This window comes from Diadema setosum, chromosome 18, assembly GCF_964275005.1.
Source record: "Diadema setosum chromosome 18, eeDiaSeto1, whole genome shotgun sequence".
Lineage (NCBI taxonomy): Eukaryota > Metazoa > Echinodermata > Echinoidea > Diadematoida > Diadematidae > Diadema > Diadema setosum.
In genome coordinates, this window is record NC_092702.1 from 28,103,535 (window position 1) to 28,123,123 (window position 19,589).

The 19,589-nt window shown below is 39.4% G+C and overlaps 1 protein-coding gene across 1 annotated transcript in view; it reads right to left on the reverse strand.

Annotated features, from left to right (window-relative positions):
* The window catches only part of LOC140241428 (uncharacterized), a 38,424-nt gene that overhangs the window by 12,226 nt on the left and 6,609 nt on the right, over window positions 1-19,589 (reverse strand). The window contains exons 2-8 of the mRNA XM_072321158.1: window positions 12,506-13,050; window positions 6,371-6,511; window positions 4,326-4,515; window positions 3,216-3,383; window positions 2,245-2,426; window positions 1,479-1,714; window positions 645-1,002 (exon numbers count right to left, since the gene is read on the reverse strand). Of these exons, the coding sequence (XP_072177259.1) occupies window positions 645-1,002; window positions 1,479-1,714; window positions 2,245-2,426; window positions 3,216-3,383; window positions 4,326-4,515; window positions 6,371-6,511; window positions 12,506-12,872 (1,642 nt within the window). The 5' untranslated portion in view covers window positions 12,873-13,050. The remainder of the gene's footprint in view (window positions 1-644; window positions 1,003-1,478; window positions 1,715-2,244; window positions 2,427-3,215; window positions 3,384-4,325; window positions 4,516-6,370; window positions 6,512-12,505; window positions 13,051-19,589) is intronic.

A 19,589-nucleotide genomic window follows, 5' to 3' on the forward strand; every position in this document is an offset into this window, starting at 1 on the left:
GAGGTGCTCTATTCGAGGTGAAGCCGAGTTTAATAGTGCAGCTCATCTTTCACAAAGTGTGAAATCTTGTTCCACTGCACGAGTAAAAACCATACACTATTTGTTTTATGCAACACCTTGGACATCAACAGATGTGGTCAACACACAATCTTAAATTTCATGCAGAAATGGCAACCATTTTTTCGCGAAAGGCGAGTGAGTAGCACAGTCAGTCATTTGTACGTACACAAAATGATCGGTTGAAGATGTTTACAAAAAATGATTGCCAGAAGGCGTACTTGTAACTGTTCAGTATGCGCAGCAAAGATTTGTTTATGCGACATCAGAGCTGTGCAATGGAACAAAATCGATGAGATGATCATGAGTTTACACTAGAGTTGATTGACGTTGGTGATGTCAGCAGTGCAATATCCATTTTTGTTCAAACAAAACTGCATGACTGACAGCGACAGCATGCAATGGTACTTTTAATTGCATGTCACGTGATGGGCAATCAACCAATTGGATAATGAAATTGTTTTTAGTTGTTGAATAAAGACTACACTGGTTAGTTGCTATTGGATATAGAAACAATGAGGTGAGGTTATTACAGATCTAGACAGTGAGTCAGGAAAAAGACAAGAAAGATGGACAAGGAATCTTACCTCCGGGGTGCTTCATGCTCAGTGACCGCCCCAAGGCTCGTTTCCTGTCCTTGCCACCACCTTTACCCCTACCACCACCACCACCACCACCACCACCAGTATTACCACCACCACTATCACTCTCCTGACCTTGTCTACCATCCTGCTGGGGGTAGGTCTGGGGTCGCGGAGGGGACTGCGCCTGAGATTGGGGCCTGGAGTAGGGGGCCGGGTGGGGCTGCGCGTACGCGACTTGCTGCGTGGCAGGTGCCACCGCAGGTTGCGACAGCCTAGACGACAGCTGGGATTGGGCGGAGCCGGGTCTGGATGAGCTAGGTTCGGCCGCAGTGACCTCTCCTGGCAGCATGCCCATATGACCCTACAAACAGACATTTCAACAATGATATTGAACCATGCTAGTTATTTAGTCTTGGAGAAAAATCCTAACACGAAGTTTGGAACATAAACATGAAATCTATCTTCACAGTGAAGAATATTTTCCACTCAGAACATTCAAAATGACACAGTAGGTACTTCACATCTTTGTCAGAGATTTGAGTGCTGCAGATGATCACTAGATGGACAAGTATCATTAAGCAAATCACACAGATCTCTTATAATCGCCGATCTATGTAGTGCATAAGCATATATACTCTTATGTTAAATGATATTCCTACATTTACATTAAACACATAAATTTACTGTTTGTAATTTACTGCTTGTCATTACTATTAATATATTAACCTGCAGTCACAGTCTATCCACCTATCTGTTGACAAGTTAAGGAAAATGATATAACTGATATCTACATAAGACTCAGGAGCTACAGACAACAGAATAGAATTCACTGAGCACCTGAACAACAGGCCTTGTTGGGTGCACACTGGGTGTATCCATGCCAGAACGTTTGGTCTTTCCCTCCCTCCCATCGAGCCTCTGCACCCCTCCCTGGGGCTGTGCCCGGGTCAGCCAGTCCTTGTTCTGTTTAGGGATCGGTGGGACTGGTCCATTGGGAAGTGGGGGAGACTGCTGCTGCAACGCAGAAGGGGCTCCGATAAGGGAAGATGTGGCACTTGGTGATCTCTGAGATCCTGGGTTTCATGGAAAAAGAAGATGATTTATGTGATGAGGTCATTTCGTGGTTGAAATAATTTGAAACTTGACACTTTTGCACTTCATGTTAGGTAGCGCATAATGAGTGGCAATTGACAAGAAACCAACAAACGCAACTCGAAATTTCAAATAGATGCACAGCTAAGTTATCTTGGCAAATTTCCCTCGCACAAATATACTCTCTTGTACACTCAATGATCAGTTTTTCATGGTTTTTGACATGGTGTCTACGTCAGTACTACATGACTAAATATGATATCAAGAACATGTTCAAAAGAGAAGGTAATACAGACTTTCTCTCACCTCATGCAGTAAAACCCTCTCAAGACAACTACAACATCATATACCACTGACAATTCAGGCAGAATAGTTGTGGCTGGTAATGGCAGAAGGCTCAGAAAAAAACTTCACAATCATATGCACATCCTCCAAATTAAATAAGAGTGAAGTGATGATGGGTCACCTTGACTACAAGATTCTTCTCTCTTATTTTTTTTTGTCAACTCACTGCTCTGACTCTGATTCAGGGTATTCCCCATGCTGCGGATGGTTAGCACCAATCTCTTCTGGCCGCGGATGAGGTCCACGGCCTCGGCGTGGCGGATGTTCTCGCAGTTGGTGCCGTTGACCGACAGGATCTGGTCCCCGACCTGCACCCTGTGGTACTCCGCCATGCCCCCACGGTCAATCCTTGGTGGCGATGCAACAAGGCACACGATTAAATGGGAGATTTTTCCAATACCTTATACATTTTGTACATGCATATAAAACTTTCAGACTGCATAGAGAGTCAAAATTATCTAAAAGAAGTAGAGCAGTCTCTCTTTGTGCCCTTTGATTTTCTTTAAACCATATCCACAGGTCTCATAATGCAACAATACATAATTCCACATTTGAATTCCTATATTATATGTGTTAACTTCCCAATATCTAGAATCTTTGGTCATCTAACAGGTACCTTTTAAGGCTGACTCAGAATAATACTTGTGACATTCATGAAAGGTCTTGGTTGCAGACTGTACACATATTGTTAGGTTACACATTCAAGTCCAGAGTTGTTTTTTTTTTCTCCCTGCAAATTGATCGTAGCACAGAAACACAAAAGAGATCTTCCAATTAAAGAGAAAATATTTAAAACTACAATCCAGATTGACTGCAGTTGTATGTAAGAAAGTATCATTAAGTGGGAGCAAATTCTATAAAATCACAGAACACCCAAGTGCTTTACTAGGCAGAACAGCCCACAAAAAACAAAAAACAAAAAACAAAAAAAGAAACAAAAACGTAGAACTGAAGTACAATGCCAGTTTTGTAAAGTTACCCCAATGTCACAGCCATCCACTGACTTCTTGGTGTTTGAGTGTGTGTAAGTTTGAATGTATGTTCTGTGTGAGAAGTTGTTTGTTCCATCTGTGTATTTGTGTGTCTGTGTGAGTGAGAAGAGGGCGAGTTGCTGTTCTTTCCCTCTTTTATTCTTACTTTGAGACAAAGATGCCCAGACCATACTCGCTGCCCCCTCGGATGTTGAATCCAATAAATCTGTGTTTCTCATCTAGCTGGATCACCACCTTCCTGTCCGTGTTGGCTTGGGGAGGTGATGTGTTCAGTCCAGCAGGGGCTCCTCGCGACCGTGAGTAGGTGTCAAACCTGAGGATGATGGGCAATGGAGAAAACAAATGTCATTTAGTACGTCATATAAGGCATACTTGTGGAAACGATGCTTTGGTCTATGTTCTGCCATGACTATATTGACTGGTCTTGATGAAGATATAAATCATCGCTGGGGCGACAATACCTCGTATCTACAAAATGTCAAATGTTCAGGACAGCCAAAAAACATGGCAGCCAAAGCACTGTGGGGAATGGGATAGCCTTTCCTTTGACATGTCGTGGTGCTTCACTTTTGGAGAAAGACAGTAGGAATTTGGACAGGACATCACTTAACCCATTATTTGACCATTAAACAAAAAAAGTCATTTTCACCAAAATTGCAGATACAAGGTCTTGTCACTCCAGCGACGAAATATATTTTCTGTCATGATTATATTGACTGGCCTTGAGGGGGATATCAAAATATATTGTATGAGCTAGGAACATACTGCCCTCTTTTTCAGTTCACTCAGTACTTGCTGGGATTTTTTTTTTTTTTTTTTTTTTAACTGGGAAATATCAAATTATGCTGACTGAGCTTGGAGTATTGTGTACTGTTCTTCAGCTCAAGCAGTATTTACCAGCCTTGAGGGTAATATCAAATTATGTTGCCTCAGCTTGGATCATAATGAATCATGGTGTCACAATGGCAATGTTTTCGAAGTTTTCCAAGAAAATAAAGGCTAGAGGATAATCAAGATATCATTCACATTGTATTCTTTCCTTCATAATCTAAGAAAGAAGAGCAACAAAATAATATCATTCTGCCTCTGTTCTGCTAGGATTAATTGCTTACTGAGAATAGTAATAAACATTGCACACCCTCCTGATTATAATGAAAATATAATCAGACAAAAGCACTCTTGGCAAAAACACTATCGGTGTTTAGACGACGACAGAGATCCTCTTCTGTCGGAGGGCAAAGGTCAACCTTCTTACCACTTCATCTTCTCCTTAGATTGCCGTCGGTGAGTGTGCTGGGAGGCGGCCAGGGCGGGGTTGTGCTGCACAGTCATCCTGAGGCGAGTCGAACCCTGCAGCACCCGGATGGCACTGCTGATGGCTATCTCTTCGAAGCTGATGTTGTTCACCTCCACAATCTCGTCGCCTACCACCAGGCCGTTCCTCTCTGGGGTATTAATGTGACAGGACCATGCATGGGATGTCATGACTTACGGATGGTGCAGCTTTCAATGTTATAGCATCTGTACATCATATCATGTTTGGTGTTGTTGATGCTGCTGTGTTGTTGCTTTTTTCATATCAAGCCTTACTATGCTGGTCAAAACTGGAGAGAGGAATTGTTGAAGTTCTACAAACCCTTATGCTTGATAACTGCTATGGACTAGCCCTTACCCACACATAAAATAAACAAGTATAAGCATCAAAACAAACAACATGAGATTCAGATATAGTATGCTAAAAGAAAATTGCAGTTTCTAAAGCATGAAGACAATAACAAAAAAAACAAGGAAAAGTAGAAATTACGCGGTGCGTAACATATGTCCCCGCCGGAAGTAGCATTTTGTAACAAAATGTGCAATATAGGTCAAAAAATCAAGGTCAAAGGTCAAAGAAGTCAAAGGTCAAAATTCTGTGTAGAAGTTTTGAAGCCCTCACCTAGTGCCATCACATAAAGCAAACGGAATCGAAATCGGGTTAGAAATGGCGAAGGAGTAGCATTTTGTAGCCAATGTACAATATGGGTCAAAAATCAAGGTCAAAGGTCAAAGAAGACAAAGGTCAAAATTCTGTGTAGAAGTTTTGAAGCCCTCAACTAGTGCTATCACATAAAGCAAACGGAATCGAAATCGGGTTAGAAATGGCGAAGGAGTAGCATTCTGTAGCAAAATGCACAATATAGGTCAAAAATCAAGGTCAAAGGTCATAGAAGTCAAAGGTCAAAATTCTGTGTAGAAGTTTTGAAGCCCTCAACTAGTGCCATCATATAAAGCAAACAGAATTGAAATCGGGTTAAAAATGGCGAAGGAGTAGCATTTCGTAGCAAAATGTGCAATATAGGTCAAAAATCAAGGTCAAAGGTCAAAGAAGTCAAAGGTCAAAATTCTGTGTAGAAGTTTTGAAGCCCTCACCTAGTGCCATCACATAAAGCAAACGGAATCGAAATCGGGTTAGAAATGGCGAAGGAGTAGCATTTTGTAGCAAAAATGTACAATATAGGTCAAAAAATGAAGGTCAAAGAAGTCAAAGGTCAAAATTCTGTGTAGAAGTTTTGAAGCCCTCACCTAGTGCCATCACATAAAGCAAACGGAATCGAAATCGGATTAGAAATGGCGAAGGAGTAGCATTTTGTAGCAAAATGTACAATATAGGTCAAAGGTCAAGGTCAAAGGTCACGACTGAAATTCTGTGTAGAAGTTTCAAAGCTCCCATGTAGTGCTATCATATAAAGCAAACAGAATCAAAATTGGCTCATAAATGACAGAGAAGTAGCAAATTGAAGATTTTGATCACACACGGACGCACACACGGACACACGGACGGACGGACACACGGACGGACGGACGGACGGACACACGGACACACACACGTACGGAGCCCGTTTCATAGTCCCCTGCTCGAACTCGTTCGGCGGGGACAAAAATATTAATGAGTGTTCAGAAAGTACCAGCTCTACTATGTGTGTGTCTTTGTGTGAGTTCTTCACTAAACGTAAAGCTAACCATTGTGTGACATAAGAAACAATTTAATGAAACCCACAGATCATGACGTATACACTGTATAATACTGTAAAACCAGATATTTTCGCATGCATGAAATCTTTGGGAATTTCACAAAGAGGCAAGATTCGCAAAAGTAAAATGCACATAGTAAGATTTTTTCCTACACAATGCATTGAATACCAGCGCCAATTCACGAAAGTTTCATGCAGCAAATAAAGTTGGATGTCGACTCCAAGTCGAAAAAGTTTCATTCCGCGAATCTTTTTTGTTTTACAGTATGGAATAAAGCCTCCGACCTACCTGCTTCTGACCCCCTCTCCACCCTGCTGACAGAGACGGGGGCACCCTGCTCCGACCCTCCCTTGATGGTGAACCCAAGGTCCTCACTCTTGTTTGCGATGGTCAGTACCCTGGGCTCACTGCCCACATAGCGGTTGAAGTCTAGGGGAAGAAGTAATGAATATTAAACAACAAGCACATCTTTAGATATTATTAGTACTTTAATGATATGTGAATATCAAACACTACCAAGTCATATACTGATGTTCTAAACTCTGTGTTATCAATTAATGTGGAATTATGAACCTCCTTGAAAAACCATATTTCATCTCCTCTTTCTTTTTAATATCTGAAACATATTTGACAAATGTAACAGAAACGGCAAATCCTTCTAAAAATCATCATACTCTTTGTCTTAGGTAACAGAATGTCTTCCACCACTGTAATACCAGGAAATAACTACAGGCACTAATAAATTCATTTTGAAGCTGTTCATTTCAAAATATCTGTAAGGAGCTTACTCTCACGTACCTTAAAGGGATCGTATAGTTTTGGTTGAGACCTAACTTCAAGTTTCTAACATTTTAGGTGAGATAACAAGAAACCTCTCATATATGAAAGAGCATGTAATTCCAAAAGGAAATCAATGTTTATTTGATAAAAATTGGTTTTGATATGGCCGAGATACCCAAAACAGAGCAATCCTAACAAAAGGTGGGACCCATACTTTCTTACGATCGCTTTGTTTTACTTTGTTTTTGGATATCTCAGCCATTCCAAAACCAATTTTCATCAAATAAACTGTGAATTCCTCTTAGAATGGTATGCTCTGTACTACAATGTATTTCACAAGTGTTTTCTTAAAAAGTTAAAAACCCAATCCTCATCTCCACCAATACTATACCATCCCTTTAACTTTTGTTTCATTCACATTTTGTTGCTGTTACCATATGCTAGTCATGTATCTACAGTATCAATAATTATAAATGTATTGTCTGCAAGCACTCATAAATAAAACGTGACAGTGAAGTGATGGTTTTCCCTTTCAACCTTCCATTCCAATCATTCATGGAATTACAATTCAACATTTTGTGGCACTATAGCTCTGACTTATCCATCTGTACTTAAATTAACTTTGCAATCATCAAACTGAACAATATACTTCACAATCTCTCTAACCCTTGAATTTTTGACAGCACTCTACATTACCAAGTTCTGAATTTTCTCAGCTCACCATCAGCAATTATTACAAAGTTCCCCAAGTGGTTACTTCACTATCTACTACATCAAGATCACTGGCATATCCATCATAATGTCACTCATAAAACATCACTAACATTCTGCGCAGCATAGTTGCCAGTTGGTAATGACAGAGTTAAAACCTACCAAACATAATACAACGATAACAACAACATGGCATTGCAAGAGAGAACATGTTTAGCATGAACTATTTCTACTTGTTTTGTTTGGTCATATGTTATCTAAAATCCTTGAAAATTTCCACGTATAGAGTCATGCATGCATACATGCACATAGTAGGAAAAGATCCGCGATCAATAGTGATGATCAATAATGTTTTGATTTAGAATGTTCTGAGGAGTGTCCTGGCAATGTAAAGTACTTAAGGTACTCATCATGCCCCGTTTTTCTCCTCCGGCACTATATATTCATTTGTACGGATTCCCGGCCTAAACGTACAGGAGAAAGGAAATCAATTGACCTGTGACGCAACTCTAGACAAAAGTTCCACGAGATCAATAGCCCAACGGCTACCCAAGCATGGTATGGTCCAATAAGGAAGCTTTTGTTTGCCTTTGTCTACTCTCCTTACATGATAAAATGCCACGAGAGGCAGAACTTTAAGTGCTCTGTGGCTTTGTGTGAAAGCAGCACTGAAATTCGAAACATGCCTTCCCCACGCAGGAAGTCAGCAGAGTATCTTTCCCTTTGAAAAAGTCAATCTGCAACAAACCCGTCATGAACTCTTGGTTGAAAATCTTCTCAGTCCAAGAAAAGGCAGCTAAGGATGCATGGAGTTGTGCAAATAATACAGACCAAGGACTTTCTAATTCTCATTTATTGGACCAATCAATGCTCCTTTTGTGATCAATGTTTACAAAAGTCACACTTGACAATCACGGGAGATCCGTTTTGTGAAAGTCAGATTATGAGAGACTTTTTCTCTCGTGAGGCACACGTATCAAAGTGAGAGACTTCATGAAATGGAAAATACCTCTCTTTGAAAGTTTCCCATAGCTATATATATTATGAGTGACTTTGGCCATTCTGAGGTCTCTGAAAAAACTGTATGTGATGACTTCACGAAACAGATCCAAGAGGAGGGCTGGTCAAACTAAATCTACAATCATAGTCAGTCATTGTCCTGTCCAACTTTGATGGCACTAAAATGCCCATGGAATTATCATGCCCTGTTGTATACAACCCTTACCGCTGGACTTACTGCTCCTTTCTAGCAGTAAGTCTTCAAATTAGCGGTAAAGCTTATAATCCTTGATGCTGATTGGCTGTGACACCTAATTTTGATGGTAGTTACCATTGAAATTCAACGGTAAGTTTTATGCAACGGGCAAAGATGCATAGAAGCATAATAATTATCGTATAGTTTTGATTGAGACCTAATTTCAGGTCTCTAACATTTTCTCTTTTTTTGTGTGTGAGATAATGAGATACCTCTTTATATGAAATATGAAAGAGCATGTAATTCCATGAGGAATTCAACATTTATTTGATGAAAATTGGTTTTGAAATGGCTGAGATATCCAAAACAGAGTGATTGTAATAAAGTGTGGGACCCACATTTTATTACGATCGCTTTGTTTTACTTTGTTTTTGGATGTTTCAATCACTCCAAACCCAATTTTCATCAAATAAACTCTGAATTCCTCTTAAAATAGTATGCTCTGTACTATTTTGTAAGTGTTTTCTTGATACCTCACAAAATGTTAAAAGCCCAATTCTCATCTCCACCAATACTGTACCATCCCTTTAAATGGACTGTACAGTACTGGTTGAGGTGGGGATTCATGTTTTGAACATTCCTAAGTGAGATAATGAAAAGCCTCTTATGAAATATGAAAGAGCATGTAATTTTAAGAAGGATTCAACATTTATTTGATGAAAATTGGTTTTCAAATGGCTGAGATATCCCAAAAAGTGCTAATAATAAAAGGCGACATGCCACAACTTTATTAGGATCTCTTTGTTTCACCTTGTTTTTGGATATCTCAGCCATTTCAAAACCGATTTTCATCGAATAAACTTTTGATATCCCTTAGAACTGCATGCTCTTTGACATCTCATAGAATGGTTTCTGAATATCTCGCAAAACGTTAAAAGCTAAATCCTCACCTCGACCAGAACTGTACATACCCTTTAAGCATACAATATGTGTACCCAAAATACAACATTTTGTATGCACACTCAACACAGTGATCTACAACTGTATCTGTCAAAGTGGCCAATATCCATTGTAGATTTGGGTAGATTTACAATAATAGAAAAACCACCATAGAACACACAAGGCCCAGCAGCATGTAAGGGACTTTGTGCCTGGTAACTTTAATGCATGCTCATCTAACTTGTGAAAAGGGCTTATTACCCAACAATGTAGACACTGCCCTAAACTGGCAGGGGTTACAACAATTGCCATGTAATTTCTCTTTCAACCCTTTGTTGACGGACAGCTTTTCAAGTACAAACTGTCACTCACTGTTAGCCAACACAATGAGTGGACGTGATGGCATCCTTTGTACACCATCGTTCACCTCCTGCCATATTGACTTCCACTGGACGAAGGAGAAACAGGACCCAAACAATTCCCTATGATCAATTTCAATGGAGCGGCTTTTAAGGGATTACAGAGGAGGCTCTTTGTGAGATGTCAGGGCTACATTTGGACAAAGTTAATACAGTGAAGAAGGGGCAAGCCCCATAATTTCTGGCTTAATAAAATCCACTAAAATAACACTTGGATGACACTTTAAAACGACAGACCCGACAGACAACTGTCAGTTTCAACCCAAAGGAAGTATAAGGAAGTGCAGCAATGGAGCCAAAGATGGTGTAGCGCTGGAATGCTTCTGGATTGCCTTCCAACAAATGGGAGAGATGGGGAGAGGGGACATGGTTAGACATATAAGAGATATAGAGGATATATAGGACAGATGACAGACCATTTGCAATATTTCTCCTATGGGCAGAACATGGTGGGCTACTTTCAGCAATAACATTTTGGGTTGAATGAAAAATGATACCAAACAATAGAACCATGAGAATTAACTCACACAAACTTTAGGACACCACACAGATCTTATACCATGCCATAACCTGAATGTCTAATGTTTTTAAATTATTGTATTCTATGCACATCTAACATGGAGGAAAGACTGAAAGATAAAACTGATGAATTACAAACCCTCCTTTGAAAATTGCCTCCACATAGACTGCCTTCAACCAAGCAGCTTCAAAGCTCCTTGCATCAACAATTCAGTTTGAAAGTTCACGGCAACACCAGGCATATTTTTTTTTTTCCTTTCCATCCCTCTCTTTCTCTGTTCTTCCTCTATTTTGCTTGTCATTTATAGAGGAGGGAATTGCTTGTGATGATATTGATCATCCTCAGAGCTGGGCAGGTGCAACCATTCTGAGATAAATAACATCTTCTTTGGTAGAGTCAAAGGCTCCTACACAGCACAAGTGAATGCCATGCATCCGAATTCCCGAGAGGCATGGCTGTCCAAAGAATATCTTATACATCGCTCTTACTAGCAGTCTTCTTGTAATGGATGGTGTCCCTATCTTACATTAATTCACATCACTCGTAGAAGCAGTCCTTCTTCCTAAAATGATGATATCAATGGTTTTTTACATCCCTTCAACTATTCATGTAGAAATTGACTTTCCAAACTTAAGTCCATATGCCTTGTTTTGGCAAAAAATAACAACAGCATCTGTTAAATGAAAGATAAATGTTAGAATTTTGTAATTTTAACTATAAAACACACTGTGAACAGTACATTTATGTTCAGAAGTAGCTGCTAGAATCTTCAATTCACTCCTGCACAGAACTACACCTGCAAAATTTCATCAACTGCAAAAATAACCCCTGTTAATTTGACAAGGATAGTCCTGGGTGGTTTTATGACACAGTATAGGCCTACAAATGTGTCTGTTCAAAATTGAATATTGGCTAATGGGATTTACACAGAGCTAACTTAACAGTTGGGTTATAAAAAAACAACAACAACAAAACAAAAAACTGAGCAAACAAGCTGGTTTGGAATCAATATAATATCAAATTGATTTCGAAACATGCATGTTCATTCTCAAAAGGATTCCATTTGTGTTATTAAGCATAATGATAAGGCTACCTGCAATATCACTTGTATTGAGATAAACTCACACAGAACACAGGAGTGTTTCTCTTGAAGCTTAGGGGATCATAAGGAATTGAGCAGAATTTAGTCAAAGAAAATTAATGTCATTAGGATGGCACTGCACCACAATGAGACATTCGAACAAAAGAAGGAAGAACGGAAATTACCTCCCATTTAAGTTCAGTGACCCCAGTTTGGCTGGACGTAGAGGGAGAATAAATCAATACATTAACAAATAAAACTGACTGCCCAAAGATACAATTGCTGGTATTACCAGAAACCCAGTACCCTGGCTTTGGTTGGCACACCTTAGACATTGCATAGCAGCAAAAAACAAAATATTGATAAAAACAGGGAGAAGAGGGTCACAATGCAGCAAGTAAATGAGAACAAAAAGAAGAGAAGCAGATTAAGTAGATAATGAAAAGAAGAAACACTGAAGAAGAAATGAAGAAAAGGAAAAAGAAAGAGGAGCAAGAGGAGAAATAGGATATTAAAATGAAGATAAAGAAATAGACTAGAAAAACAGGAGTAAGGACGAGCAAAGTTGGGACACACAAAAAAATGAAAAATAGAGGTTAATCATAAATACATGTGGAGAAAGTAAAAGAGAAAGAAAGAGGGGGAAAAAGGAGAAAAAAAAAAGGCAAGGAGAAATGAGGAAGAAAAGAGGAGATAGAAGGTAGCAGGGTGTGATGTTTAGCCTGAAGATGTGGGGGAGGAAAAGACATCCACCACCACCACAAGAACGAAAACTTACCTAAGTCTTCACTCTGAGTATCTTGATGCCTTCCTTGTCCGTGCCAACTGGGCGACCTTTTGAAGACGCTTGCCCCTTCGCTGCCAAACATGTGCTGGGGCATCGGATGCGCCATGCGGTCGTAGGGCGCCAGGCCGTCGAACTCGTGGAGGCACGCAGGCGGGACCAGATTCCGGACGTCGCGCAGCAGGTCCAGCTTGGCCGGCGTGTTCAGGATGCCGTGGAGGTTGGAGACAAACTGGCGCGAGTTGCAAAACGTCTGGTACTCCCTCAGCATCTCGTACAGGTGCTCCCGCTCTCGCTCCGTCAGGAGCAGCCGGGCCTGGTGTTGGAAGTTGCGTAGGTTTCGCTGCTGCTTGTCCTCCATTTGAACAGTCAGACCTCCGTGGGAGGTTGAGCTGCAAAGCTAAATTGGGGGTGGGGAATGGGTTTATATTTCTCTTGTTTTCACTCAGTTCATGGTGGATCTCTCATCAGATTCCTGGATTTCATCACAACCGCAGTTACCTATCTCCTGTTCTTTCTACTGCTTCCATCTTGGAGTTCTGTGGTGAGCAAAACATAAAACAAAATATGATGTCAAGAGTTGTGCAATAACAAAGAGTAGAATAATTGCTAAATTCCTTTATAGCAACTGGGTGCATAACATGTACTCTTGTGACATATTATCATAAAAATTGAATTATAAAAAAAAGCTAAATGTAACATGTACATACGTAATTTCAATGTATGAAGATTGATGACAGCAGTTTAAAAGTATCGTAAATTTACTTCCATACTAGGAGGAAAATTATGTTAAAGGGATGGTACAGTATTGGTGGAGATGAGAATTGGGCTGCCCTGGGCTTTTAACTTTTTGCAAGACACCAAGAAAACACTTACGAAATAGTACAGTGCATACCATTTTAGGAGGAATTCAAAGTTTATTTGATGAAAATCGGGTTTGTAATGACTGAAACATCCAAAAACAAAGTAAAACAAAGCGATCGTAATAAAGTGTGGGTCCCACACTTTACTAGAATCGCTCTGTTTTGGATATCTCAGCCATTTCAGAACCAATTTTCATCAAATAAACGTTGAATTCCTCATGGAATTACAAGCTCTTTCAAATTTCACAAGAGGTTTCTCATTATCTCACCAAAAAATGTTAGAAACCTGAAATTAGGTCTCAACCAAAACTATACAATCCCTTTAATGACATTATGACTCTCATGTCCTTGAATGACTGATCACCAAATGGTTACATGTTGAAACTTACATTCTCTGATGACATAATAATGTAAATCGGTATTGCATGATAATGCTTCCATCAATTTACTTGATACATGGGGCAATGAATCTTCAAAGGCAAAACATATTTTCATAGAAATGTATACTCCTGTAAGACATCAGATATTGAACAAAAACAAGCAACTTTGCAGCTCCAGTTAACACAAGATTTTCACAAGTTCCTGGAAGAGTGGTCTAACAAAACAAGTGAATTTAAGGTACAAAATACACAGTACTCATTCTTTCATAACTGATTATCTGATCTTTGTTTTCTTTTACAGTAAAATGATGAAGTAAGATCAGAAGAGTCTGATATGAGGCAATAGACAGAACCCTAGTTTATGTACTGAATAATTTCCAGCCTGAGTGGATCATGGAAATTTCAGGTTCTTCTTCATATGGCACAATGTGCCAGGTTGATACCATTTGCTGACTATTGCTAGTCATCTCTGAGGGCAAACCACAGGGGGTCAGCTTCATTTGCCAGTTTTCTGGTATAAATCAATTCTATTACTACAATAGTACTGTGCTAAGCAATACAAAGTGACTAATTTCTACATGCATTCTTCTTTTACTACCTGTAGTATTGATCATACTATATCCGAATCAGATACCATACAAATTCTGAGCTCTATTCTTCAACATGAAATGATACACCCATGTAGTACATGTACCACAATCTTCAACCATTTCCCTTTCCACTTCAAAAATTTGAACTTCAACCTGTCACTTCTGTCTCTTCAAGGGAAGGGGGTGTTCTCAAACATAAAAACATATATTTTTTTAAATCACTTCTAGGAGGTACGTACACTATTTTCCTCACTTTTTTTACAGACATCCCAGGCAGCCGCTGTTAGCCAAGCAGGTTTCTTATAAGAATTAAATGAAACATGACATCGATATCTCCAAGTCATTGAGGATTACTCATTGTGAGGACCACATTTCACCTTCCTTCTTACTTTTCCATTGACAAGTTGTTATTGAAGATTTCGCCCAGTCCCTGTTGCAATGAAAAAGACTTTACATGACAATAAACCGGGGCTGATATGTCCTTCACGGGTCAATAATGCGGCCACTTACCGCCGCTGATGCCAGTGGAAGGGTCGCGAGATCGGTGGTTGAGGCATGGCTCGGCCTTAATCAATACAAATATGGGACTAATGAAAGGCACACAGAGTACTCCCCCATCTCATCACAGCCTCATCGTTCTATCTGTTGATGGAATAATGAGTGAGGCCGGTATATGACATCCATCCCTGCGGCACATTAGTCTGACGCTGTCTGGTTAGAAATTCCAGTCATGATTCACTTGGGTTTAATTTGTCCTCCTTCCCAACTGTGTTGCCAAATGTTTACATTAATTACATCAAACCACCATCCAACCCCACACTCTCTTTTCATTTTTCTTTCTCTCTCCCTCTTTCTATCTGTCCCTCTCTCTCTCTATTGCTTAATATCATGGAAAAAAAATGTCTGCTGATAAATGAGTGATGAGGTATTTAATACACATCTTTCATCATCGTATTCTCATGCAAATTGCTTAGAACTTCTAAGCGTGATTAACTGAGCCTATTTCTGTCCTGCTCATTGAATACCAAGTCAAATGGTTGGCAATGAATTATGTAATACAGTGTGCTACACAATTCAAAAGATATGGCAAAGTGTATGAACGCAACTTCAGGAACACAAATGTCTGCTTTATTTTAAAAAACAAACAAACAAACAAAAAAACAAAAAGAAAAAAACATGAGAGCTTAGACTGTCTCGAATCTGGTAAAGAATGTTGATGTTGGTCATTAAACTCATCACTTCTTTTGTTTGTAAGCTTAAAAACAAGTTGTAACAAGCATCACTGCACAGACGATTCCAAGAAAACACAACAACAGAAACAAAAACAAAGGCTACATCTTCAAAAACAACTTCATTTGGCAGCAATGTCTGGTATCAAAGGCTGCTTGTTCTTGGAACTTGCCAGACAAGAGGGAAAAAACATCAAACAGTTAAGTCTTGATGCAAATGACCGCGCCTGCAGCAAGGTGATATGATTGCACAGCATGCACATATCAGCCATTCAAGCTCAGTGTTTATTTGCTTCCCAAAGACATACCAACTGGCCACCGAATTTAAAATGAGATGGCATCTCAACTTCACTCTGGCATCAATAAATCTCCAATCTCCACCCAGATACATTGCAATGGACTAGAATCCACAAGGACACTCTGCCCTGGAAGCTTTGTCATCAAGCCAGGCCGCTACCATGGCAACATGGGACTCCTCCATTAAGGAGCTGCAGGTGCTGGGGGTGGGGGGGGGGGGGGGTGGAGGGGCTCTTCAGAATTGCAGGTAGAGTACTACCACTGAAAAGGAATCAATGGCAGTGCAGTGGGAGATTTCTTTATGGAGAGCCACAGGGATTTTGGGGCCATTCTCTTAAAGCTAATAGCAAGGCAAAAAGAAGCCAAATATTTACAATTCCATCCTCAGACTGGATGCCTAAGTTTGATTAGGAGTACTCTTCCAAACTCCTCATCCTTTCTTTTATCCTCTCCCCCTCCCCCCCCCCCCCCCCCACCCCATCCCCTGCATGTGATAGTTCGGATGCCTACCAAGTCAAACACCAGTGACTAGAGAAACTAAGGCAAAATCAAATACCCTTGAGACAGAAGCTTGGGGTTTATTGTCTATAATGCTGAATAAAGGCTTCATGTTAATAAGGGCTGCACATACCACTGTCTCTCATACCTACCCTGTGTGTAGCGTAAAAAGGCAAGTCTAGAATTACACAACCAGAATTTAAAAAAAAAACAACAACAAAAACCAAAAGTAATCTTGAGAGTGTTTGAAAAAAATCACACTAATTTCTTTCATGAATAAATGGAATTCTGAGGAAAGGGAAAAATGTTCTTTCTAAGCTGGCATTTCAACAAGCCTTTTTTTAATCCTGTCACAGATACACTGCAATTTATGAGGGACTTGAGTCTTGTGTCAAATAGAGCCACAATGAATTATATATTACCAAAGATGAGCTTTTATCCTTTACCCATTGATTCTTTGACTGGAGAAATTAGACACTTCAAATCATGGTATGTAAAAACATATAATTCCTGCAAAAAAACAAACAAACAAACAAACAATTTTAACAAAAACATGTGTTCCCCTTGATAGCAACAGTGCATGGTGAACCAATGTGAGCTGTTCAAAACATTCCAGTCAAGAAGGTAGTTTTGTTGAGGTATTTTGTAATTCACTGAAACAGACATGTAACACAGTGGAAAGCAGAATGATGTATGATGATAGCTCACTGTTTATGAGAGTACGTATACAAGATGTACATTTTATAAGTCATGCAATATTTTCATAAAGTAAAACATTTAACTTATTGCTGGAACGCATAGTCACTACTCCTGCTAAGTCTAATATTCCGTGCGTGAAATTGTTTGAGGAAAAAACAATGATTTATGGGCCCCTGCAGAACTTTGTCACTAAATTAAGTTGTGGTGGAATTGTGTACATTATGAAGGCCCATGGCCATATATCATGCTGACTGTTCAAATCAAATTAAAGGTTATTACATTACTTGCCAAATAAGCTGTAGGTGACAATTCAGTTCTAAGGATTTGTTGCACATTGTCAGCTGTTCTAGTAGAATCTTGCACAGAGAAACATACAGGGTATTTCACATATTAAATGCTATACAATGTACTGTACATGATGCAAAACTTCAAGTGCAATTTTCTCCAATAAAACAGAGCCCTCATAACTTGTTAAGATTTTTCTCACTGAATATGGGAAATATTTAAATGCCGAATACAGTACATCAATTTGGTTAAAAGATGTTGCAAGAAAAGGACAATTAAATGTGATTTTTTTTTTTTTAGTTTTCTAGAGTAAACAAAGGGCAAGACAACAACAAAAAAAACCCAGAATAACTTGGTTTCTGCATGTGATGTTTCTTTGTTAATTTGTTTGTTTTTTAACTGCCTAATGAACTCCTACAATGTAATTTTCCTACTTGTTTGCTGAAAGACGTTATCAGATGTTGGTAAGATCCAAGATTTGCAAAATCAAAATGCATGCGAATGTTCTTAAAGTCTACACTTTATGCATTAGTGGCAATTCACAAAAAAAAAAAATTTCATGCTGCCAAAAAGGCCATTGGCTCCAATTCGCGAAAATTTCATGCCTCAAAAGAATCTTGCTTTACTGTAATCCGCAAACTGCAAGGCGATAGTCACTTTTTGTGCACATATCCACAAGGATAATGAATTCATAATATCATGCCCACAATAGCATCCTATTTTGTATGCGATTAAGAATTCTCTAACAATGTTGCCATTTTGAGGTAAGGTACCACACACACACACTTTACACACACACAACAACAAAAACAGACTTATAGTTAGTTCATTGCTTACCCTATGGAGGAAAAAAGAAAGAAAGAGACGAATACCTGTAATTCAATAATAAGTGATGTAACTGCGACGAGCACACATATTATGGCACTGATATTCAAGTTTTTTTTTTACAAACGCACATCTTCTAGGGCTTTGGATGTAAATAAAAATATCAGTACTGATAATTACTATTTTGATAAACAACACCTAGGTCTACATATATGCCAGATCTTGATTACTGTTTGAATCTGTCTGCCATTCTATGGAACCAAATTGGCAACTGAAAGCAAATTAATACCACTTCAGTACTATCTACACATGCAGGAAAGGGACCTAAAAAAAAAAGGTTGAGATTGAATTTAAGATTTAGATCAGAAGAGAGCACTGTACATGTAATTACATGACCCTCAGTAATAGTCACACATAAGTTAAAGGACAAGTCCACCTTCATAGACATGTGGATTGAGTGAATGCGGCAATATTAGCAGAACACATCAGTGAGAGTTTGAGGAAAATCGGACAATCCATTGAAAAGTTATGAATTTTTGAAGTTTTTGCTCAGTCACTGCTGGATGAGAAGACTACTACAGCTGATGATGTCGCATGCGTACAACGATGTAAAGAAAATATAAAGAAAATTCAACATATTTTCACTTTTCTCGCATTTATAAGAGAATGCTTGACTTCCCTCTTTCAAAAGGCAGGGAGAATAATTTTACCCTTAACATACGTCAGTGAAAAGTCAAGGAAATGTGCACTCTTTTCAAAAAGTAACATTTTGTGAAATTCTCTTTATATTTTCCTAATACTGTTGTACGCATGTGACATCATCCGATCAGCTGTAGTAGTCTTCTCAGCCAGCAGTGACTGAGCAGACACTTCAACAAGAGACCCGGGGGTCACACGCTCCTGTTCGCAATTTCACCTTCCATGCATTCTTGCACACTCTTACCTGAGAACATTGGAAACTTACAACCAAGGTCTGCATATGGGTCCCCCCCCCCCCCTCAACTCCAGGGTTGGGGGGGGGGACAGGCAGCCTTGGATCTGCAATGAACAAACTTGGAACTAAAGTCATCAATGTACAAACTCATGGTATTAACTTTGCTTTATCATTTCTGGTTCTAGAGTAGAAGATTTTAAATATTCTTTAATGTGAGGGGGGGGGGGTGGGCCTCCTAGGGGCCCCCAAGAGGGACATGGTGCCCATTTGAAGGAATTGAGATTCTATCCCCCTAGGTATGTTACCTGCTAAGTTTGGTCAAAATTCATCATGAGGTTTTCAAGAAGAAGATGAACATGTACAATTCAGGCCCCATTTTAACTGGACATAGGACTTCTCCCCATCCCCACTCCTGGGTCCCAAAGGGGGGGGGGGGGGCACCCCTGATGCTGCAAATCCCATGATTAAACTTGAAACT